Source organism: Quercus robur, chromosome 10 (assembly GCF_932294415.1).
Source record: "Quercus robur chromosome 10, dhQueRobu3.1, whole genome shotgun sequence".
NCBI classification, from domain to species: Eukaryota; Viridiplantae; Streptophyta; class Magnoliopsida; order Fagales; family Fagaceae; genus Quercus; species Quercus robur.
The window spans coordinates 3,170,190-3,195,883 of record NC_065543.1 but is presented as its reverse complement, the minus strand read 5'-3'; the positions used below and the strand labels follow the sequence as shown (position 1 = coordinate 3,195,883).

At 31.7% G+C, this 25,694-nt stretch overlaps 2 protein-coding genes across 7 annotated transcripts in view; one reads left to right on the top strand and one right to left on the bottom strand.

Annotated features, from left to right (window-relative positions):
• The window catches only part of LOC126702341 (2-alkenal reductase (NADP(+)-dependent)-like), a 141,443-nt gene extending 118,528 nt beyond the window's left edge, over nt 1–22,915 (bottom strand). Inside the window, exons 1-6 of one of the 6 annotated variants that reach the window (XR_007647729.1) lie at nt 22,559–22,895; nt 20,967–21,144; nt 19,822–19,988; nt 18,880–18,962; nt 18,757–18,794; nt 17,951–18,164 (exon numbers count right to left, since the gene is read on the bottom strand). Coding sequence is in view for 5 of the 6 variants with exons in the window: in XM_050401018.1 (XP_050256975.1) it covers nt 17,786–18,164; nt 18,880–18,962; nt 19,822–19,988; nt 20,967–21,144; nt 22,559–22,810 (1,059 nt within the window). In the remaining variant the exon portion in view is untranslated. Of the gene's footprint in view, nt 1–17,641; nt 18,165–18,756; nt 18,795–18,879; nt 18,963–19,821; nt 19,989–20,966; nt 21,145–22,558 lie in introns of those variants that run through there. The other 5 variants (XM_050401019.1, XM_050401028.1, XM_050401018.1 and 2 more) reach the window with 5 other exon arrangements.
• On the top strand, nt 1,456–4,044 carry LOC126702344 (2-alkenal reductase (NADP(+)-dependent)-like). The gene is made up of 5 exons (XM_050401036.1): nt 1,456–1,777; nt 2,028–2,208; nt 2,711–2,877; nt 3,060–3,142; nt 3,437–4,044. Exons 1-5 carry the CDS (start codon nt 1,541–1,543, stop codon nt 3,813–3,815), a joined length of 1,047 nt encoding a protein of 348 aa, XP_050256993.1. The 5' UTR covers nt 1,456–1,540; the 3' UTR covers nt 3,816–4,044.
• Nucleotides 22,916–25,694: the final 2,779 nt, after the last annotated feature.

Below are 25,694 nucleotides of genomic sequence, written 5' to 3'. Positions count from 1 at the left end.
AAAATCGAGTTTTTAAGTCTCGATTTGTAAGTGGATTAGTTTAAAGTGGGAAAAAATTAAGCTGAAAATCGAGTTTTGAAGACTCGATTTCCATAAATTGAATAAAAACGCCGCTATAGGTCTATAAAACGTCACTATAGGGGTTAAAAACGCTACTATAGGACTCCATAAATCTGTACTTAAGAAAAAAAAATTTTCAGGAAAACGCCGCTATATGGATTTAAAACGTCACTGAAAGGCTTAAAAACGCCACTATAGGTGAAATTTTTTTCGCATAAAACTCAAGTCTTAAAGACTCGAGATCCATGTGGCCTTTTACTAATATGGATCTCGAGTTTCTAAAACTCGAGATGCTACTTTCCTTTATTGTTTCAAACGTTACCTAACTAACTATATACAATTTTTTTACATTGCTGTTTTGCACATTACCTCCAGCGATTCTCAAATACCAATGATCCCACATAAGGTAGTTTTATTTTGTCTAAACTTACCAAACACTAACAAATGTCAAAATTAGTTTTTTTTTTTTTTTTATATTCAAATAAAAAAAATGAAAAGTAAATACACCACTTTTTAAAACCAAATAGGCCCTTAACTTTGTTTTTGTTCATTTCATTCTTCTAAATTTCAAATTTATTCAAATAAGGTCTTTTCGTCAACATTTGTTAAATTTTTTTGAAAAAAAAAATCTAAAAATATTTTTCAATCATTAATTGAATTTTTTTTAATCAAAATTTTTGAAGAAAAATTTTAAAAAAATGAAAAAATAACAATAACATTTAACGAAAGTTAATAAAAAAGGCTTAGTTGAATAAACTTGAAAGTTAGAAGACTAAAATGAAAAAAAAGCAAAATTAAATTACTAAAATGAATTTTGGTAAAACATAGACAATAGGTTTTGCATTTTAACCTAAAATTTTTCTTACCAATTCCTGAAAGAAAAAATAAATAAATAAAAAAAACAAATGCAAGCTGGGCCCATCATGTACCTTATGTGCCACAAAAATGTAGCATTGGACGTCTTTTTCATTCTTTAAAGTGAGTTTTGACCACCCCCCCCCCCCCCCCCCCGCGGCCGCCGGCGGCCATTCGGGACAGAAGATGAAAGATTCAAACTAGTGCAACTCTTGCAGCCACTCCTTATCAAATAATATGACTCACACATTTCAAAACGGACCCATAATCTATATTTTAACGTTACAACATATCTATTTGTAAATGACGTAAATTTGTAGTAGTGAAGAACTTCAAGTCCATGGTGTACAAGTGTTGATTTTGTTTACTATTCGTAGTTTAGAGCAATTATAGCGTAAGCAATTACGTGCAGCTGTGAATACTATATATATATTTGCTTTGCACCACTGACACGTCAGCCGTGAAGTATGGAACTCAATTTGGAAATTATTTCATTTCTCCCTTCCAAATGTGCTCTATAAATAGAACTTTGTGGTCCGTAGAGAAGAACCATTACACATAAGATTATTGAGACAAAAAGTTTTACATTAAATTCTTGAAGAGGATAGAGAGAGAGAGAGTAGCAATGGTGAGAGTTGGAGATGAAGTGAGCAACAAACAGGTGATATTCAGAGACTATGTCATTGGTTCTCCTAAAGAATCAGACATGTACCTGACCACTGGAACCATTAAGTTAAAGGTTCCGGAAGGTTCAAATGCAGTTTTGGTGAAGAACCTCTATTTGTCCTGCGATCCTCTCATGCAATTCTTTATGAGGAAAGCTGAAGGTCCCAACGGATATCTTTACTACACCCCTGGCTCCGTAAGTCAATCTCAAGAATTGTCGTTTAGTTTGGTTTTTTTAGTTACACTTGCTAGGAATATTATAACTTTTACTTTACCCTTGCTCTGTAATATGTTGTTGAAGTATGACGAATCCATTATCATGTTTGTAAACACTTAATACTAAATTTTGTACTAATTGTAGAACTTGTTTCATACTATGCTGTATGCATGTGATAGTGAGCTTGTAATTTGTTTTCTAATTTTAATGAAAACATATATATATGCAGGCAATTTTCGGGTACGGTGTAGCAAAAGTGTTGGATTCCGAACATCCAGAATTTAAGGCAGGGGACTTGGTTTGGGGGATCACAGGATGGGAAGAGTACAGTCTAATCACTAAAACAACTGATACTCTCATTAAAATCCAGCATACTGACGTACCTCTTTCTTATTATACTGGAATTCTCGGTAAGGTTTATTGTTAATGAAGCTAAAATTGATGTAAGATTTGGAATAAATTGATTTTGGTACACTTATACTAATATGCTTGCCCATATACATCATGTATTGTTAATTGCTCTAGCTTTATGGCTTGAGAGAATCTTTATTTCAGAGATGAGGCTCCTTAGTAATACTTTTCTGAGTTTCTCCAATTTTACTGTAAACTTCAGAAAATCAAGTTGAAATCTGTATAGTTATTAAAATTTTGAAGCATAAACTTAATTTAAGTAGTATAAATTAATTTTATAATGTTAAAATTTGTGGGTCAGAGGTGGTTTAGTCGCACTTGGGAAATTGCAATAGTAGAAAAAAAAAAAAAAAAAATTAAACATTAACCAAATTTGGGGTGAGCCATTCCCATGTTGCTTTACTCTTTTTCATTATTTTTTCTCGGTCATGTCAATTCACTTTATAATTAAATCCAATGCTCTATCTAAATATGAGGATTTTTTTTTTTCTCTATTTATAGGTATGCCTGGCATGACCTCGTATGCTGGTTTCTATGAGGTTGGAACTCCTAAGAAAGGAGAATATGTATTTGTTTCAGCAGCTTCTGGTGCAGTTGGTCAGCTTATTGGACAAATCGCAAAGTTGGAGGGTTGTTATGTGGTTGGAAGTGCTGGTAGTAAAGAAAAGGTATAGCACACTATGGTTGCTATTTGAAATGTGCCATATAACATATAGTTTCTTTTTATATACTATATGTTACAATAATTCTGTTTCTATTTTCATTTATTGATTCTGTCTTTCCTTTTTGTTACTTTGCGAATTGAAGGGGCTATCCCTCAAATGAACACTTACTTTTTCTTCTGAATCAGGTTGATCTATTGAAGAATCAGCTTGGGTTCGATGAAGCTTTTAATTACAAAGAAGAGCAGGACTTGAATGCAGCTTTGAAAAGGTAAGTAACATGCAACAAAATTTTGCAGAGGATTTTCCCAGTTGAGCTCCATTCATCAAAATGTGAAAAAAAAAAATTGACCATGTCATTCAACATTCATTACTCCCAATTCCCCCAAGAGATAGCACCTCTTTAGTTAATTTCCTCATGATTAGCACTACTAATCCAAATGCAACCTAAGCAATAATATTTGAGCTTGGTAGGTTATGATTATGTTAAGAGACTAGGTGGACTCATATTTCAAGCACTGAAAACACGCATCACTGACTTAGTTAATTTGTTTGTCACCTCCAGGTATTTCCCTGAAGGCATTGATGTTTACTTTGAGCATGTTGGGGGCAAAATGCTTGATGCTGTGCTCCTGAACATGAGACACCATGGTCGCATTGCTGTGTGCGGAATGATCTCACAATACAATCTTGATGAGCCTGAAGGTATCAAAAATTTGTTGCATATTGGATTCAAGTGGATCCAAATGAAAGGATATACACATCGCAATTATTATCACCTATACCCCAAGTTCTTAGACCTTGTTCTGCCTTACATTAGAGAAAAGAAGATGGTGTATGTGGAAGACATAGTTGAAGGCCTTGAGAGTGGTCCAGCAGCCCTTGTTGGACTTTTTAGTGGTCGCAACTTTGGAAAACAAGTAGTTGTAGTTGCTCATGAATGATTCAGTCATACATTGTATGAATGTAGTATGTACTATTGTGTCAGATTACCATTCTTATGGAAGGCTTTTTTTGAGGCCAAGAGATTAGGTTAGTTTATTGGGTTGCGGCTGGTGCCTATGGGCTAAAAGAATAATTATGTATCTTATATGTATACGATGAAAATAAAGAGAAATTACACTGTCCTTAATAAATGCTATTATATGCACACGTGTGCATGTAATTTTACAACTTTTGAATTGGAATTCATTTACAATTGTATTAAAAAATTAATACTGCTTGCTTATTGGCCAATAGCCATATGATCGATTGGTATTCTTCTCCCTTCAATCATTGAGCTTAAATCTAGGGTCGAATTCCTTTAACTTATATTTAGGGCCAGTTTGGATGAAGGGGTAATAAAGGAAAGTAGAATAAAGTGATCAGAAATTAGTCTAATTTTTTACTAACTCTATTTTAGTCTCCTCTACTAGACTACTATCCACTTCTACCTCTCATCCAAAGGGCGATAATCAACACAACGTATTCTTATCATTTGCCAAGTAGAGGAGAGTGAAACAACAGGGCATAAGCCAAAGATTTGTGATGTCATAAGCAATATCCTCCCGGTTGTTTTAGCATTGAATCAAACAAATTAATTGTAATACTGCTTGGTTCTAGGCCATTGGTCATATGATCTAATGGCATTCTTCTCGGTTCAATCTATGAGGTTAAATCTAGGGTCGAATTCTTCAACTTACATTGGAATGTGTCATCAGCCAAACTTTAAGCCCAATTAATTTCATCTTTTTTATTTTTGATATCAATAATAAAATAAAAATCTAGCAAAAATCAAACGCGTGGCCCACTACTTAATGATTTTAGATAAGGCATCCCAAAGTTTCAACTGTATGAGGCCCACACCCATCACATTCACTTTTATACTTTCACTTTCAACCGTTACTAGTTCCCCACGTGTCCACAAGTCAACCAAATGGGGTCCTAATTTGAGTAATTTTTCTTATTACATTCCCAAACGACGCCGTATTTGTCGGCAAGTCAAACTAATAAAAACCCATCCTAGTCCCCACATGCCCTCTTCATTTCTCTCATCAGATCAGATCAGATCTCAAAACAAGACAACTCCCCTGAAAGGCTGAAACGATGTCGTATAACACGCGCGGTGCAGATGCTGACGTGGACGATTTCGACGAGTACGATCCGACGCCGTATGGTGGAGGCTACGACCAAGTACTCACCTACGGGCGTCCTCTCAAGCCGACCGATGAGACCTACTATCCCTCTTCACCCTCATAGTCGGCGTAAAGTTTGGCTGATCACAGGACAAGTAAAGGTTCTTCACCAACACTTCTTTTGAACCCTCTGGCACCTTCAAGCTTATGCTACTTGTGCTAAAGTACATGTCTGTTTCATTGGGATTTCCATCTATGTAGTCTCTAGCTAGCACTTGTTTGTTTCTCACTTATTCACCATCACCTGCCATTGCTAAAACCTTTCCCTCTCTTTTTTTTTTATAGCCTGTTCAGGGCCGGCTGAATAGGTGAGCAAAAGATGCAATCGCCTAAGGCCCCAAGTAAAAAAAAGGCCCCCAAATTTTAACCAATAGGGTTATTTATAATTAATAAATAAAATAATTTTTTTTCCCATATGAGAAACAAATAAAAAAGAGAGAAAAATGTAACGTTTACAATATTTTTCATAACACTTTTACAACTAATGCTAAGTAGTAGGTTGTTACAACTTGTTATTAATGGCAAAAAAATAATTATAGTGATATTTTCAAAAAGAAAACAAAAAACAACTTAAAATCTAGGATTTGTTGTAAAAAAATATTATGAATATTGCACTTCTTAAAAAAAATTAGAATAATAATAAGAGGTGAGTTAGCAAACTTTTACTAGTTTTCATCTAAGTCTATCACTAACCCCACTCTTTTACTTACCACTACAATCTGCCACATCAATAAGTATGAAAAATTTTGTCAAGTATTTTCTGTTTATAAAATTTCTATAAAAAGAAAAATTCTATGTAGTTCATGTTAATTAGTAGTAATTTTGCATTTAAAACAAAATAATCAATTTTCGCCTTAGGCCCCCAAATATATCAAGCCGCCCCTGAGCCTGTTGCACTGTAAATAATAAAAGAGAGAAACAATTTATTATAGGCAAGATAGTGATCGTTATCAGGTTTGTAATGAGCTACAAATTTGACTACTATTCATCAAGAAAGAAACATGGATATAGTGACAATCATATATAGTTTAATAAGAATATTTGATGTGAAGTTCTTCTATGCATAATGTTCTTTTTGTACGATGAATCAAAAAAAAAAAATGTTCTTTTTGTACGAGACTCTCCAAATAGCATTAAATTGTTCAAAATTGACGGTTTGATTGTAAAACAAAATTTTCCAAGTGCTTTCGTGTCAAAGCGGGATGATAGAATTGTACGCAGTGAATAGAGATTCTAGGAACACAATAAGAGAAGGGATGCGCCAGTTCAAGGCCTTGACCCAAAGCCCACATTTTTTAATGGTTTTTTTTTTTTTTTTAAATGAAAATTTTAATGGCTTTACTCCTTTATATAAAGGCACAAAATTGTAGAATAATGCTAAAAATATTACAAATTTATGCATATAAAGCTCACAAATTAATTCATTTAAATTAACCTTCATTTGATTAGTATGAATTAAATTTGTTTAATTGATATTTAAATATTAAAGACCCCACTTATATTTATTGCCTTAGCCTCGAATTATATGGTGTCGACCTTGGGGGAACTAGAAATCACCTAGCGATTACAGTTATGGAGCCATCGTTGTTGCATATAATTTTTTTTATACAAGATTGAAATTCTACTCTAACCTAATCTAAATGTATATATATGTGAAGTTCCCTCCTAAAGACTTGAACCCCAGCCCTTACCCCCCACACCTCACAAGCACTTAAACTTGTGGAGTAACCATTGCACCAAGGGTGTATGGTGATATTTTAAGAGAAGTGGGGTTGGTTCCTGGTGAGTTATTAATAAATTTTAGTGTTTTTTTTTTTTTCATTTTATTTAAGAAATAGCTTAAAACTTGAATTCTTTTCATCTGCTTTTCTTATCTATTTCATTGAGTGATCCACTACTTTTTTTTTTTTTTTTCCAGTTAGGTTTGTGATTAGTGTCCATGCATTGAGCACTACGGTGTTAGGCTTACTAAATAGACTTTCTGTGAGTATTGAAAATTAAGTAAGGATATGTGTGTGTGTGTGTGTGTGTGAGAGAAGGGGGGGGGGGGGGGGGGGAGGGAATTCTTAGGTACTCCTAGAGCATAGAGAAATGATGCTCCCCTTCTCTCACATTCATAGTGAACCCTACCGTAAATGTGAGGTAGAGACAAACCTAGGATTTTAAGCTAGTGGGAGCCGAAGTATAAAGAAAAAAAAAACTCAAAATCGGTGTTCATATAGTATTAAAAAATTATAAATGCTCAAAATTGTTGTTTCTAAATACATTAAGATGCAATCATTTACCAACAAAGAAAAAAACAAAAAACAAAATATATATTTTTAATTTCCGCGGGTCTTACTGTAACAGGTTTGTCTGGAAATATACGTACCCATATTTTTCTGCCGCGACGTACTTTTTGTGTCATTGCTCGCCGTCTTGCTTCTATTTGTCTAGACATGATCCACGCGAATTCAAGTGTTGACTAGAAATTTTTTATTTTTTATTTATTTGGTTGAAGTTAGAGCATTCACAATGGTATTGCTAAACATTTTAGCTTTTAGTACCATAAAAATCTACTTTATCTATTTTATCACCTCACTTTACAACAACCAATATCAAATATTCTATTTTATTTTATTACTTCATTAAAAATAATATAAACAACTCATTAAAATAATAAAAGAAGAGTTAGAATTTGAGTTTTTTAATTGAAGGAAGAGATATAATCTTAATAAAACATTGTATTTTATTTTTAATAACTTGCTACAGTCAACTGGTATTTATACCAGTTTACTGTAGTTGCAAAAAATTTAACTTTGGCTTCTCCAATAACATATGATTTTTGGATTCTTTGGTGGTAAAATTGTTTTTTTTTTTTTTTTTGGGTAAAATACAATCACCATTGTGAATGTTTTTATTGTTTTTGTTAAGTTTTTAGGTTTGATAGTTGCTATTTTGATGACATTAACTAGGCTTATTGAGGAGAATGGGAGTTTTTAAGGTTTTGTAAGAGAGTCCAACTACAAAATAAAATATATAATAACTTTAAAAAAAAAAAAATTTGGATCCAGGGGGGACTCGGACCCCCACCTGGGTCTGTCCTTGGTGAGAGGAGGGAGCACCATCCTCCATACTGAGGGAGTACCATTTTTCATGTTTCAGAAGTACCTAAGAATTACTCGTGTATATGGAGGAGAGGATTGTACACTTTATTTTTATTTATTTATTATTCTATCAAACCAATAAGGAAGATTTATTCAATGTTAAGTAGCGAGGTTGCACACTAGTTAACTTTAGCTGATTATCGATAACCACTCAAAATGGTCTAATGGTACCTCTGGGTTAAAGGGAAGGGGATAGTTAGTAGAGGCAGTATTCTAAACACCCTAAAAAAAAAAATGATCATTGTCTTTTTTTTGAAAAGAAGCTCATTATCTTACTGATAGTCTGATAAGGATCAGATAACATTTTCAATAACAAGACATTTACGAAAACGCCATTAGCTCATTATCTTTTTGCCGACCAATACCAGGAAATGATACAGGCGCCATTAGCTCATTAGCTCCTTGCCGACCAAGATATTTTCAATAACAACATTGTTTTGAATATTGATTGTTTCAAGCAACTTAGACGAAAAAACGATTGGTACAGCCGCCAGTGCCGCTACCGCCAGATCTTACCTCATCATATATGTAATCTTCAGGCAATTATTGAGTATATCCAGAAGATCAAAGTCAACAATGTTTAATACTCCCTCCAATAAATTTGAGACTCATTTTCATATGTGGGTTTTTATTTTCATGATTCCATGGTTAGGGCTTAAGAAAAAAATATTTTGTTTCATACTTATTAGATTTTGATACCGGTAACATAATATCATTTGATATCAAATACATTTTCCTAAGGTATGGGGATTTAAAGCATGGATGTATTTATCAGAAATAATTAGAGGTGTGAACTAGTTAAACTACAAAGTTATTATTAGAATTTCTCTATTTTCATCACCCTACTATTTCTCAAACTCTATACTAGTAGGAATAGCTTCCATGCCCAAATTTGAGAAGGAAAAAACACAATTAAAAATAGTACTCTGGTTATGTAATTTATTATAAACCCGGTTTGAAACACTAGTATTACTATTTTTGTGTGCGTTCTAATAAGTATTACTGTTTATTAAAAAAAATGATAGTCATTTGGATAATTTTTTTTTAATTGAGTCATAATCATGTTACAACTCATCTAACTTTACTATAAAAAAAATGGTAGTCATTTGGATAATTTTTTTAATTAAGTCTTTATCATGTTAGTAGTCATATGGATAATTTTTTTTAATTGAGTCATAATCATGTTACAACTCATCTAACTTTAACTAATGTTATATATGTAATAACTTTTTATTAAATTAATATTTTGAATACCTATATTGGATTGCATGTTATCTACATTATTAACGCATATGCCAAATTTTGTGTTAGTTGTATAATATATATATTATATTAAAGTCGAAACACAATTAGAATTCACTATAAATTCTAATTGTTATCTAATTTTGCGCCACTTGTCCAAATCATGATTCAAAACTTTTTTAAAATAACAAATACCTTAAGAATATTGGTATTTAATATACTCCAATCCTACTAACATATTACTATTATTGGAACCCATAACATTTAATATATTATAATAATTTATTTATGGGTCATGTTAACGGATGCTCTTATGGAAATCATTAATAAACTATAATCGAAAAGTTTTGACATTACTTTCATGGAAAAATATAAAAAAGCTATTAACAACATTTATTATTTTATTATTCTCTCAATAAAATGTTACTAAAAATAGTTTCTAAACTAATACTCTAAAGACTTTGGTTAACATTTCCCTTTATTTATTTACCTAGTCATGTTATATAAAGAAATATGATTGGTTAACTAAATACAATGACATTTTCTGCTTCAAAAAGTATAGCGCCAACCATCATCAATGACGTTTTTCATATATATTTTTTCTTTCAAACCACCAATGAGGCAATGACTTATGTGACACAATAACATAAACATTTATGGCACGTTTGGTAGACTGTAATAGGTACTATAATGTAATAAATATTCCTATGGTTTAGCTATTCAATAGTTTGGTTATGTTTTTATTACAGGAAATAGTCATTCCTTATGAATAACTATTCTTTAAAATAAGGAATAACTATTCCTTTCTAAAAGGAGTGTAATAGTTATTCCTTAGTGGATGTAATAACTTCTAACATTAATATATTTCCAAATAAATAAACTTTCTATATCCACCTAACAATTATGGAAATAAAAAATCATCAAAAAATAACTCATCTCTCTAAAATTTAAAATATATTATTTTCTAGGAAATATAATTGTATGAATGAGATATTTCCTAAAATAGATCATAAGTTTTATTCTAATGTCACAACTCACAACCAAACTAATGAATAGGTTTAGTTATTCAATAGTTTGGTTATATTTTTATTACAGGGAATAGTCATTCCTTATGAATAGCTATTCTTTAAAATAAGGAATAACTATTTCTTTCTAAAAGGAGTGTAATAGCTATTCCTTAGTGGATGTAATAACTTCTAACATTAATATATTTCCAAATAAATAAACTTTCTATATCTACCTAACAATTATGAAAATAAAAAATCATCAAAAAATAACTCATCTCTCTAAAATTTAAAATATATTATTTTCTAGGAAATATAATTGTATGAATGAGATATTTCCTAAAATAGATCATAAGTTTTATTCTAATGTTACAATTCACAACCAAACTAATGAATAGGTTTAGTTATTCAATAGTTTGGTTATGTTTTTATTACAGGGAATAGTCATTCCTTATGAATAGTTATTCTTTAAAATAAGGAATAACTATTCCTCTCTAAAATGGGTGTAATAGTTATTCCTTAGTAGATGTAATAACTTCTAACATTAATATATTTTCAAATAAATAAGCTTTCTATATCCACCTAACAATTATGGAAATAAAAAATCATCAAAAAATAACTCATCTCTCTAAAATTTAAAATATATTATTTTCTAGGAAATATAATTGTATGAATGAGATATTTCCTAAAATAGATCATAAGTTTTATTCTAATGTTACAACTCACAACCAAACTAATGAATAGGTTTAGCTATTCAATAGTTTGGTTATGTTTTTATTACAGGGAATAGTCATTCCTTATGAATAGTCATTCTTTAAAATAAGGAATAAATATTCCTCTCTAAAAGGGGTGTAATAGCTATTCTTTAGTAGATGTAATAACTTCTAACATTAATATATTTCCAAATAAATAAACTTTCTATATCCACCTAACAATCATGGAAATAAAAAATCATCAAAAAATAACTCATCTCTCTAAAATTTAAAATATATTATTTTCTAGGAAATATAATTGTATGAATGAGATATTTCCTAAAATAGATCATAAATTTTATTCTAATGTTACAACTCACAACTAAACTAATGAATAGGTTTAGTTATTCCATTACAACACATTTTATTCCCGGTAATAAAGATTACCATTCTTATTGTAATCCACATTCAGTGTACCAAACGTACCCTTAGTTTTAATTAAAAAACGCACTCATACAGAATAAAACATTAAGAATATGTGTACTACAAATAGGACTTCTGTTCACAAATTTCAGTCTTTCACCACCATTACACAACCATTTTAGAGAAAAAAAAAATATCGAAACACAAACACATAGAGATATAGAGGCAATGGCTGCTAGTGTTGGAAAGGAAGTGAGCAACAAGCAGCTGATATTGAGGGACTATGTCACCAGTCCTCCCAAAGAATCAGACATGTACATGAAAACTAGTACTATCAAATTGGAGATCCCAAATGGATCAAAGGCAGTTCTGTTGAAGAACCTATACTTATCATGCGATCCTGTTATGCGGATTCACATGAATAGAGTTGAAGATTCGATCTTCACTTCCTATACCCCTGGCTCAGTAAGCCTCTATTTTCGTGTACACATATACAGTAATACACACAACAATTTTTACAACAGTTGAATTAGTAAATTTTAATTCGTTCTTACTTGGGCCTATCACAATTTGACTCATCGACAATTGTGAATTATTTTTTGTGAATTGTTTTGTGACTCTCTCTCTCTCTCTCTATATATTGATCATTTTTTATTATGATGTAGATATGACTATTAATGCAAATTGATTGGTAATAAGTTTTGAGTTTTGAGCTAGCGATTATGAATTGGTGCAAACATGCAGGCATTATCTGGGCATGGAGTGGCTAAGGTTTTGGATTCCAGACATCCAGACTACAAAGAAGGTGACTTTGTTTGGGGACCAGCAGTATGGGAAGAGTACAGCCAGGGACGGAGCCACATAGTGGCTTGTGGGGGGCCTCGGCCCCTGCAAAAAAAAAAAAAAAAAAAAAAATTCCATTAGAGTAGGTAGAAAAAAAAAAATTGGGCCCCCTCATGCCCAATTCTCAACTATTCTCCCAAGCCCAACTCAAATATTCTCCCAAACCCAGCTTTAGTTTTAGGCCTTATCACCTTATGTACTCCAAATAAAACAAGCTGGCCCGCTTAAGTCCAAACACTAAAAACAAAACTTCACTTTCTCTTCAGCTCAAAAATCCACCCACTAACCCACGAAATCCCTTTCTTTACTTCTTATTCTTTTGTTTTGTCTTCTTTGATACACTTTCATTTGCACTGGTACCGTTGCCTACCTACCAGCCCCCAAAACTCCCGTCCTCTGTACTCACAGTCCGAAAAAAAAAATAAAAAAAAAAAAATCCTGACCAATTTTTTCTTTCTTCATCAGCTTTAGTTTTGAAACTTGGTGACTGGTGAGTTTTCTTCTCTTTCTTAAGCATTAGACATTCATCTCTTTTTAGTGTCTTTTTTTTATTTTCTCAACTATCTACACCTAAATATTCACATGCACTTTATATTTTCATAGATTTTTAGAGAAATACATGATTGAAGGCATGGGGAGATTGTTTGTGATGGGTCTTGAAGGGAAGATCTAAAGTTGGAGGCAGTCAGGCAGAGGCAGTAGGTATTGCCACACGAGTGACCCATCTTTGCACTTTGTGAAGACAAAGTTTTTAAGGTAAAATTGTTTTAATTTATTACCTATTTTTGATTAGTTAGATATCATGTGGCTGTAGATGTGGCCGTGGGTGTTGTTAAATTGTTTGGTTTATGTTGTGTATCAATACTTGTGTGTTTAATTTTTGTTTTTGTTTGAGGGGTTATTATTAATTAAAGTTGTATTAAAAATGGATTGTATGTTTAAATTATAGTGGAAATTTTTTTTTTCTTGAGTATGAATAACATCCATATAACTAAGTAAAAATTTCTAATTAAAATTTTATTTTTTAAACTTCATTTCAAGTTAATTTTTGAGTCATATTCTTAAAGCTAAAAGAATTATGAGCAAATGAAAAACAATTGATGCATTCTTTAAGAAAAAAGATGTTAGCAATTCAGAAATTAGGACACCTGTGGCTGTAGAAACAAATGTTGATACTTCATGAACACCCTGACCCCTCCAAATGTTCAAGAATTCAATTTGAAGAGAAGATCATGATCCAGGATCACGTAAACAAATATGTGAATTCCCTATCAACAAACAAGATGAAATCCGACGAGCTTATCTCAAAGAAGGTCCATATCAACCTAAAAATATAAACTATCCATACAATGATGATACTCATCGTCGTCGATTTCAACCTTCATGGTTCGAATCGGCCCTCCCATGTAAAAATTCCTGGCTACGCCCCTGAGTACATGGCTTTATTTCCTAGTTACAATCTAAAAATTGAAAATTATATAGATAAGCATTTGATCTACTAACCCTTGATCTAAGCTCGGAGGCTATGTTACAAGGTGGGAAGGTGTTAGACACCCATCTTACCCGGTGAAATCGGTCTTCTAGATTATGGTGGCCAACATTCATATCATATCATCCAATATGTCAATCAATTTACATGTTGAATTTAATGTGTATGCATGTGATAAACCCTAATTCAATTTATTAAGTATTGCATTTGAATTGAAAAATAAATTCTAGTGAATGTGTGTGGATGGTGATAACCTAGATTCAAGGATTTGAAAGAATTATTAAACAAACATGTTTTTCATATTTTTGATGTGGATTTAAAATTAAATCTAGTAATATGCATGAATATGTGATGAACAATCAAGAACATGTGAAGAACACATAAGAACAATTAAAAATATTCAAACATATTCAAGGAAATTATCATGCTTTAATCTTAAATTTTCATCATGGCAATATAAACAAACAGTTAGGGAAGGGGATTATACCTTCATGTAAGATCCATATGGTGAAGGAAAGGACTCTTGATAGAGGTCCTAAGAGTGGAGGAAAAGAAGAGCTAGGAGAGGGAGAATGAGTCTTACTCAATACCTTGAGTGTCAAGAAGACCAAGATATAACAAGACTACTCAATTTCATTAGAATTCAAGAAAAGAGAAGAGAGAGGGGTTTTTTTTATCTCTTTGGAATGAAGGAGAGGGGGGGTTTATATAGTAATGGTGGAGGAAATATGAATGAAATGTCATTTAATGAGGGTTGACAAAGAATCATGAACCTAGACCTCATTTTAACCTTGGGAGAAATCTGGTGCATTAAATGGAAAGATTGGTGGGAGTGAGGAGCAAGTCAAAATTCGGTTTTCCCGTAACTGCTGTAATAGCCTGTAGAGCCAACTTCGAATAATCTTATTTGACTCAATTCTGATCGAAATTGTCTCATTCTTGTGCTCAAATTGAAACCCCGGATGTTTAGTTTCTGGGAAAAATAACTTCATTCACAAATTTAAAATATTCTGAGATATATTAATGAAATGATAAGCAGAGATCATTTGTTAGAAAATGATTTTAGCATAATTAACATTAATAGGTCCCAAATTAACTCGCAATTAACATTAAATGACTCAAATCACTCCCATTTCAGATTTAATTGGTTCCAAATTTGCCCTAATTAAAAGATAATTGTACAAATTACTTATTGAATAATTAATGTTTAACTATCTAGTTAATTAGGAGTATGCAACTCTACTATAAAATGTAGTCCTAACCAATCAAATTATGACACATCATCGTTCTCAAATTGATTATACTTATAACCAATTGAAATCAATTGTTCATAATCACACATAGTCAGACTCAATTTGTGACAGTGCATCTCAGCCATTAGAACTTGATTTGATAATAACTTTCAATCTGATAGTCCGATTAGGGCTTATGACCAGTCGATTTGATCGTTACAACATCAAAATCATTTTAGCAAAATGAGATAAATGATCTAGTGACCAGAATAAAGATGCATATTTTTAAGGTGAAATTACCCTTTTACCCTCCATGTAAGGTTAAATGTGAGTTGCAAAATAGGGTGTCAACAGGAACCTGTTACATCTGAGCATATAAGCACTAAGCAGTACTAGTGGTGGCAAAATCTGACACGAATTGCAAACCCGACACGATTAACTCATTTATAAACAGGTTATGGGTTGAGGCTAAACGGGTTCGGGTCATATTCGGGTTAACACGGCTAACCGGTTTAATAAACAGGTCGTGTTCGTATTTAACATGTGAACCTGCTGACCCATTTAGCTTATAAAGTTATTATTTATTTTAATATTATTGCTTCATTAATGGTTTTTTTTTATATGTTTATTATACTATTTATAGTTATAATTGTATTTTAATTTTAGATATATAGGAATTGATAAAAATTATAAATGTTAGATATGACCTATTAATCAAATAGATTATTAAATGGGTCATTTGTATTGACCTTTACATGGCTTGTTAATTAAACGAATTGAACGTGTCGGGTCAGGTTGACCTATTTAATAAATAGGTTGTGTTCGGGTTGAGGATTCCTAACACGTTTACTAAACAGGTCAAATTCTAGTCAACCTATATAGCTGAATACTCATGGCTCAACACGACATGAACCCGACCCGCGAACACAAATTGTCACCCCATTGCAGTACCCCATATCACTGCATTATGATCTGTCTAAGGTTAATATAATTTTATTTCGATTTGAATACATAATCCTTAAAGGAAATTGTGCGGAAACAACTTTTAATCAAATTAAGATTTGTATCATGTGAAGCAACTTTTAATTAGTTCTTTAAGATTTTTATCCATTTAGAAATTATAGGAGAAGAAAAATTATATATTTTTTTTCTTAAAATCTAAAAATTTTAAAAACTTACAATTTGGTGAAGTCACTTGCCGCAACCACTCCGTCTAAGTCAAACTTTTATTATATATAATATGATATAATATGATATAAGAGATTGTAGTTTCTTTCATAATTTTTTTTTTAATTTTTTATATCAGGTCTTTTATACTTAAAAAAATAATAAAAAATAAAAAAAATAAAAAAAAAGAAGAAAAAAAAGGTCTTTTATATCAGGACTTTTATACTTGATTCTAAAAATCAAAAAGGTCTTTTATACTTAATTATATTTTGTTATTAAATAAAACGTTTTTTTTTATACCCTTACCTAACACCCACCGACCCACCCACGTATGACCCTTTGTTTTTTGGTCTTTTTGTCTCATCCTTACTCTAGAGATTCTTAAATCCCAATGATCCCACGGAAGATGATTTTATTTTGTTTGAACTTACCAAACTTTACCAATTGTGAAAAAAAGTTTTTTTTTTTATATTCAAATTCAGGATTTGAATATAAAATAAATAAATAAATGAAAAGTAAATACACCACTTTTTAAAACCAAATAGGCCCTAACTTTATTTTTGTTCATTTCAATCTTCTAAGTTTCAAATTTTATTCAAAGAAGGTCTTTTTATCAACATTTGTTAATTTTTTTTGAAAAAAAATTTTGGAATATATTTTTCAATCGTTAATTGAAATTTTTTTAATTAAAATTTTTGAAGAAAAATTTAAAAAATAAAAAAAGAAAAAGAAAAAATAACCATAACATTTAACAAAAGATAATGAAAAATGCTTAATTAAATAAACTTGAAAGTTATAAGACTGAAATAAAAGAAAACATAATTATAGAACTGAAATAAATTTTGGTAAAACATAAACAGTATGTTTTGCATTTTAACCAAAAAATTTTCTTACCCATTCCTGAAAAAAAAAAAAAAAAAAAAAAACAAAAAAAAACAAAAAAAAAAAAAAACAAAACACAATAAAACAAATGCAAGCTGGGCCCATCATGTACCTCATGTGCCACAAAAATGTAACATTGGACGTCTTGCTGCCACTCCTTATCAAATAATATGACTCACACATTTCATAACAAAAGAAAAAAAAATTGTAGCATAAAGATTAAGATATAACTTATATCCCATTGCACACCTCTAGATGAGTATGCTGTATTACATGTACAATCATTGTAACTTCATGGTATAGGCATACACATAGAGGCTCATATTTTAGAATTGAAATCTTAAGAAAACTTTACTCTATTTGCATGAGTCTAGATGTCAAATAGAAAGGGAGATGTTAAGTGAAGGTGATATAACAAATTAGTACTTCCAACTCAAATGAATTTGAGTAAAAAGATTCAAGACAGGTTCTAGGTCTACTTCAACAACAAAACACTTTATTAAGGATATAAAACTTTATTGTTACCAACAAAACCCAATACCCAAAAGAAAATACATTTGCAGTATATAATCCTCCTGGACCTAAGAGTTTTTGGACCCTGAAGTTGTCTACAAAGTCATTCATTCACGAGCAACTACCACTACCTGTTTTCCAACATTGCGGCCAGTGAAGAGCCCTATCAGTGCTGCTGGGGCACTCTCGAGGCCTTCAGCTATGTCTTCCACATAAGTAATCTTCCCCTCTTTGATGTGAGGCAGAACAAACTCCAGAAACTTCGGATAGAGGTGGTAGTATTCAAAAACAAGGAATCCTTCAATCCGGATCTGTTTCCAAACCACACTCATTAAATTGTGCACACCTTCAGGCTGCTCAAGGTTGTACTGTGAGATCATTCCACATTCAGCAATGCGGCCATGGGCCCTCATGTTGAGTAGCACAGCATCAAGCATCTTTCCCCCAACATTGTCAAAATAAATATCAATACCTTCTGGAAAGTATCTGCAAGAAAACACAGCAACTCTCTAGATTTAAGCACCAGAAATACAAATGAAAGATCAGTCACTCTTGGTTTTTCAAGCACATAGAGTAGAACTTAAAAAATAAGTATAGAGACAAAACATCTTTCACAACTGTTGACATAATCTGTTTTATTCAGTGCATGATAAAAGTGGCGTTAGTGGTGGTATTATGTAAAAGAGATGTCGCTCTAATCACAACATTCTATGTTTAGCAATAGAGAAGAAGTGGTATCAATCTCGGACTTAGATAATAGTGATGTTGTTCTAATTGCAACAAGTCATATCAGCAATTGTGAAAATTGTTGTCCTTAGCAATACACTCCTCTATTTATGTTTGCATTTTTTTTTTTCCCTCTACTAATTTTTTTTCCTTTTTTTCTATTAATTTAAGCATGCACTAAGTGCATTTTTTGAACACGCAACCTCACTCTCAATCTCATTATTATGGGACAAGGAGGTGCCAATTGAACTATAGTTCATTGTTATTTATTTTTTTTTTTTCCTTTTCTATAAAATAAAATAAGCACAATGTTTATTAATTCATGTACCAAAGTGTATTGAACCCAGCTTACAGATTTGAGTAATCCCCTGTTTCCAGTAAATGGGCTGCCTTGTATGACATGAAAATTCAAACTAATCACGAAAACAAACCATGATAGTTAAATATAATGATCACTGCAGTAATTACTACTAACCTTTTTAAAGCTGCAGCTAAGTCAGGCTCTTCTTTGTAGTTGAAAGCATCATCGAAACCAAACTTGTTCTTCAGCAAATCGACCTTATATTGCAGAAAGGATAGATGGAAGCAACAAAAGCAAACAGAAAATACAGCTGGTTAATGAGGTTGCACGCTGGTCAAGTAATCCAACCCCTAAATAAGATCTAAAATTTCTTATGTATGACAATCAGCAGTCATAGGATCAATAATCTACCATGACCGGTGGAAACAGATACAAACTTACAAAGTCAATTTGGACACAAACCTTGGGTACCAAACAGGGCCACTCCCATGTACTTAAAACAAAACTGATACTCGAATTAATTATATAAAAAATGTGTTCAGAAATGTGGCGGAATATGTTTGCATGCATAAGAATCATTAAGAGAAATTTTTTTGACAATGATGTCTATGAAGAACCTTTTTAAAAATAATTAATTAATAACAAGAATGCATGACGCCAAAGATCAGGCCTTCATGTGAGGACAAGTGCCTTCCATCTAAATCAACATATTGTGGATTCAGGACAGTGAATCAGCCTCTCCACACACACAAAAAAAGGAGTTTGGTTGCCTACTAAGGTTGTATACAAATCACCTCTCTCAAACTTCACAAAAGTGGGAGCTTTTTGCCTTAAGCATGACACCAACATAGGTATGCCTATGTATTATCGGTATGTGTTGGAAATGTATTGGCACCAGTGTTGTGTCCACTTGTGTGATTCAAAAATCATTTTCTCTGGTGATTAAGAGAATGAGTGCTCTTTATCAAGGAGTTCCAGATGCAGAATATCACCCATAGAACTACTTTTGACTATTTACAGATGAGATGAATGAGACAATTAACCATACTATAAAGAAAGATGCAGCTACTATGCTAAGTTATTGACACACTGTACCCTCATGATAAGATGACTCACCTTTTCTTTGCTTCCAGCACTTCCAACGACATGGCAGCCAGATAGCTTGGCAAATTGTCCTACAAGTTGACCTACTGCCCCTGAAGCTGCTGAAATGAAGACATGCTCTCCTTTCTTAGGAGAGCAAATCTCATAAAAACCAATATAAGCAGTCGTACCGGCCATACCTACATATAATGAAAATGTTCAATGAGCTTTGAGCACCAAGGAAAACATAGCACAATAAAATGACAAGCAAAATTACTTTCTCAGTTGCTATATCCAGTCTATAATGTTTTTCCTTAATATGAGATGGACACAATCTTCAAAAAATACGGATAAAAAAATTCTTCAGCCTGGTAAGTCATTGATGCCGGGCTCGCCGAAATATTCGTCAAAGTTAATAAGTTCTCTTTAGGACAGACAACTATCACTTCATCAAATTTTGAAAAGAAAGAACCACATAGGATTGGATCAATTCATATTCTACATAACTCGAGAGAAAAAAGACAGAGAAGTCAACTTAACTAAGAACTGTGACAGCCACTGGGGGCAGGCTATTTCAAAATACTGAGGTGCATGAGATTATTTTACACAGATCAATCATTTAAAAGACAATTAGCTCATATCAACAGTTTTCTATAGCAATTATTAACTGATTTTGAGATTATTGTCACTACAAAATTGACATCCACACACACACACACACACACACACATATATATATATAAGTACTGGTGATATATTTAATTAGTACTTAGATTCCACTATACTATGCTTATGCCAGTTTTCTTGAATTAGGGCCACTACATGTATTAATGGAAACATTAATTCAGAAAATCCCAGCTATTCATGTAGGCAAGTACCACCATACATGGTGCAGGGGTTCAGAACTGCACTTTTTTTAATAAAATTTTTTAAACCTCAATCTAGATGCTACTTTTTCTAACCATGCATTTTCAAAAAGCTGAAAAATAAGCCGGTACCAACAGGAACATTTAACACTGAAGAATATGTGGCATCACTCAAGTAAATAAAAAAGAGGATGATAATTTTCAACTATTTCTCCGGTTTTGGCACAGCCAAACATCTATATAAAACAAATTTTGAAGTGGAAACCCAAAAGCATAATAAAAATAAATAACAAGGGGTGGGGGTGAGCTTACCCAAAAGTCCAGTATAGTAGGAGAGAGGCACATCAGTGTGATGAATTTTAAACAGACCCTGTGTTTTTGTAATGAGACTATATTCTTCCCATCCAGTCATTGCCCAAATCAAGTCGCCTTTCTTGAAGTCTGGATGCCCAGAATCCAAAACTTTAGCTACTCCATATCCAACAATGGGCTGCATAGTTTCAACATCAAGGTCATCAATTTAAGAACCCCCTTGACACAACATCAATCAGGTAAAAAACCAATCAATCATAGCGTTGTTTAAAATTAAGCTTCACATCTTTTTTTTTTATTGGTAAATTATAAATACAGCCAAAGAGACATGAACCAATACCTCATCCTCTATCCCAATATAAGCTTCTAGTTGACCAAAAGATCTCTAACTTTTATAATCAACAAATTATTGACAATTTAACTTCAATCCTGATGTGGATTCTAATTAGGTCAATTGGTAAATCTCTTGTCATCAAATAAATAACTTGGGTTTAAACCCTGCCTATACCAAACCAATTGATGTCTTAGCCTTTTCATAAGGAGCTAATTTTAAAATTTGACAACCACTTGTAACTAATGATTACAAATTTTTTTTTATTGGGTTCCCATGGTCAAGGTATAACTAATAATCAAATACAGGAAAACAATTTGAGAACATAGAAATTCAAAACATATGACTATTTTAATATTTATATGTGCTTGACCTACAAATCATGGGATGCAGACACTTCAGCACAGAAAATAGCCCAATAAATTGCAACTTTCATGAACAAGGATCTAATAAAATAGTAGTATGTACAAGAAAAATTGCATCTCGACTGAAGTGAATTCCACCCCATGAAACAATTAAAAACAATATTACCCCTTTAACTCACAAATTTCAAATTGGGTTTTCTGTTTTCACATACAAACAGGAAGAAGAATCTCAATTCTCTCACCCACCTAATCATTATCTCTGAAACCCAAAATTCCATTCCCAGTTTCACACAAAACAAGCAGAAAATTACACCAAGAATTCCAACAAAAACACACCATTTTCACCCAAAACAAACAGAGAATATACTAAAAATTCCGTTCCAAGCATCAAATCATGCATATAACTCCAAAAATGTACAAAACTAAAAATTGCAACTCGAATGAAATCCACTCCATGCAACAATTAAAAAGCAATTACCCAATTAACTCACAAACTTCAAAGAACAAAAAAAGTTCCCTTTTTCTTTGGAAAAAGAATCTCAACCATCTATGCATCATCTCCAAAACCCAAAATTCCATTTCCAATTTCACCCAAAACACAAATAGAGAATAATTCTAACAATACCATTGTAATCATGCATATAACTTCAAAAAAGAACAATAACTTGCAACTTGGATGAACTCCAACCCAAGCAACATAGAAAAAAAAATTACCCCATTAACTCACAAATTTCAAAGACCCAACAAAAAAAAAAAAAAATGTGATTCTCATCTAAGCATTATATCAAAAACCCAAAAATTCCATTTCCAATTTACTAATTTCATTAGACACTGAATCATACAACTCCCCAAAAAAACATCATTAAAAACGTGAAAAGATGGTGGGACCCACTGACCGAACCAGGTTTGAATGAATCGACGTAGGACTGACTCCCAGGAGTGGGCTGATCCATACGAGGACGCATGTAAGGATCGCAAGACAAGTACAGATTTTTAACCAGAATAGCATTGGAGCCTTCAGGAACCTTCAATTTTATGGTCCCAGAAGTGCTCACGTGCATGTTTGATTCTTTAGGCAAACCTGACACATACTCCTTAAAGAGCACTTGCTTATTGGTCACTTCCTCAACACCACCACCACTCGCCATTGCCAAAACAAACCTTGAGGAAGTGTCTCTCTGTGTGTGGATACAGTTAGAGCAATGACTTTCTGAGCGAGTTATGAGTTACAATACTGATTCCTGAAATATTTATAATAGTAAACTGAGTGTGGAAAATGTGATAAACGTTAAACGTGCGCCACACAGTTGGATAATTTGACGGGTCCGCTGAATGATTCTCCAAAACAAAAACAAAAAAAAATAAAATAAATAAAAATGCTACTTATGGCTACAACATTTTTACAATATTTATACAACAAATCATGGTAGTTTAGTTGTTATTAGTTCAAATTTGAGACTAACACTAAGATTACTTTTTTACTCCAACAATAACAACCAGTAACAACCTGCCACTTAGAATTTGTTATAAAAATATTGTAAACATATTCTTTCTATTAAAAAAAAAAAAAAGTGGTTAGAAAGGGTACAATTTTGCAACTTTTAATCAATTTGTTTTGAATTAAAATATTTTTTGGTAAAATATAGTCAAATTTGTAAAATGTTTTACTTTTGAAATTTTGGTAAATTTTTTTTTTCCAAAAACATATTGTGAATTCTCATCCCCCATTTGGTCACATGGTCACCAGTTTAGTGGTTGAAGACATCAAACTAGGGACTAGCACCAACGGTCCAGGCTAGTGAATCCTCTCAGGCAATTAGTGTTGGCGATTCAGTGGTAGGAAACGTCTTACCAACAATTGCGGCCATAAGTTTGATAGTCGAAGATGATGCCTCAAGACTAGTATCAGCGGTTCGATGGACAAAGATGCTACACTGCAACTAGTACCAAAGTTCCAGTAACCGAAGATGTCATTTTGTCAACCGGTGTTGGAAATTCGGCCACCAAAGATATCACTCGATAGTCTAATCACTAGAGCTACCACTATAACTGCCAGTTCCAATGGTCTAGTCACTGGACCTTCGACACTAGTGGCTTCATTGTCGAGTTATTGGTTTTGGTGGTTTACTACAAAAATTTTATATGTTATACTAAATACTTGAAAATATTTTACTCAAAACAAACATAGCATTTGTGGAAAGATGTTTGTTTCCTGACTAATTTGGAGTTATCTTGCTCTAAGTCATGAAGTATCTATTAAAGAAACTGTATATTTTTTGAGTTTTGACTCCAAACTAATTATGTAACCATTAAACGAACTATTCGAATATGGTTTTAGTCACATGACTCTTTTAATGAGTCATATAATTTGTTTAGAAAATACACATGGTGACATAGAGATTAGAAAGTATTACAAATCACCATTACATATCATACTTGACAACCCATCTATCTATCTATCTACTTATAATATAATATATTATAAAAGTTGGATCTCACAATTGGTTGATGCACACAACATTAACAAGTGATGCAGTCTTCTATCTATTTAGAATGATGTGGACAAATAGTGCCACATGACAAGTAGCAATTTGTCTACAACATAACATTGACAAATGTCCATTTTTCCAAACATACTATGATGACATGTCATCTCTTCTTAAAACTAAAAGGATTATAAAGAGATTTTATTAAAAAAAAGATTATTCATTTACTACTAAATTCTTCAATTTTTGTTTCTCAAAAAAAAAAAATCCTTTCAATTTTTCTTCTTCTAAAAAGAAAAAAAAAAAATATATATATATATATATCTTTTCATTTTTTTTCTAGCTCCATTTGTTTCAATGGAAAATCTTGTGTAAAAATAGTTTTCCATGTTTTTCAATATTTTGTAGTATCTAAAAAATGAGTCAAAGGAAAACTATTTTTAGTCAATAAAAAAAGTATTGACTTATTTTTAGAGATTGTTTCCTACCATTTTTTTTTTTTTTTTTTTTTTTTGGAATACAACTCTATCTCACCGCAAACTAAATAAAAGAACTTAGAAGATTTTTTTTTTTAACTCATTTAAGGTTGCTACCAAATATAGAAAAATGTGATAGTTTTGTAGAAAATACTTTTTGGCAAATGATCCATTTTCTAAAAAACATTATCACTGAAACAAATAGAGTGTAAAAAAATTTATTTCATTATTCCACCTCTATATATATATTTGCTATTTACTATTCATATTTGATCATTTGATAATGAATCATATAATCATATAAAAATAATAATAATATCAATCACTTACTGGTTATAGCCTATAAAGTTTGCATAAAATCTTAAAAAATAAAATTTTTATAATTAAAAAAATTAAAAAAAAAAAAAAAAAAAAAAAAAAGACAACATTATTTATATTGATGTAATAATAGAATATTGAACCTTCTTAAAATAGGCCTAATTCAAATAATTATAGAATATTGATCCTTCTTAAAATAGGCCAAATTAATGAGTACTTATATTTACTATTCCTTTTGAAAAGCCTGGCACTATAATGAAATTTAACATGTCAGCAATTATTTTAGTGAGATTTTTGTGACTATTCACATCTAGGTCACATAATTTACAATTTTATAAATTAGGCACATGTCAAATTTATTGCTTAGTGCAATTTTTCACTTTTGTTTTACTTTCTAGGCTTCTAGCCTTCTACTACCTTTTAAAATTACCAATAAAAGGTTAGTCATTTTTTTCTTTCATTTATTTCAAATTACCTATTGTATTAGATATTTAGTTTAAAGTAAATAAACCTCTTACAATATAAAGTTATTTTAAATTGGAAAGAAAAATTTTCAAATCTCAACCATTATTGAGAAATCCATTATATTTCAAGTATTAAAAAGTTCCAAACGTAAGTTTCAAAAAAAAAAAAAAAAAAAAAAAGTTCCAAACGTAACACTTTCTTGTTGACCTAAACGTCAAACAAAGTTTACTAATTAAGCACATTTAATTCAATTACACTAATTTTGAATAATTTTCAAATAACTCTCA

Bases quoted from the DNA above. Each gene is read 5' to 3' on its own strand.
- LOC126702344 (XM_050401036.1), top strand. From the start codon at position 1,541: ATGGTGAGAGTTGGAGATGAAGTGAGCAACAAACAGGTGATATTCAGA. The intron at 2,209-2,710 runs GTAAGGTTTATT...CTCTATTTATAG, and splicing joins TTATTATACTGGAATTCTCG to GTATGCCTGGCATGACCTCG. The intron at 2,878-3,059 runs GTATAGCACACT...CTTCTGAATCAG, and splicing joins GTGCTGGTAGTAAAGAAAAG to GTTGATCTATTGAAGAATCA.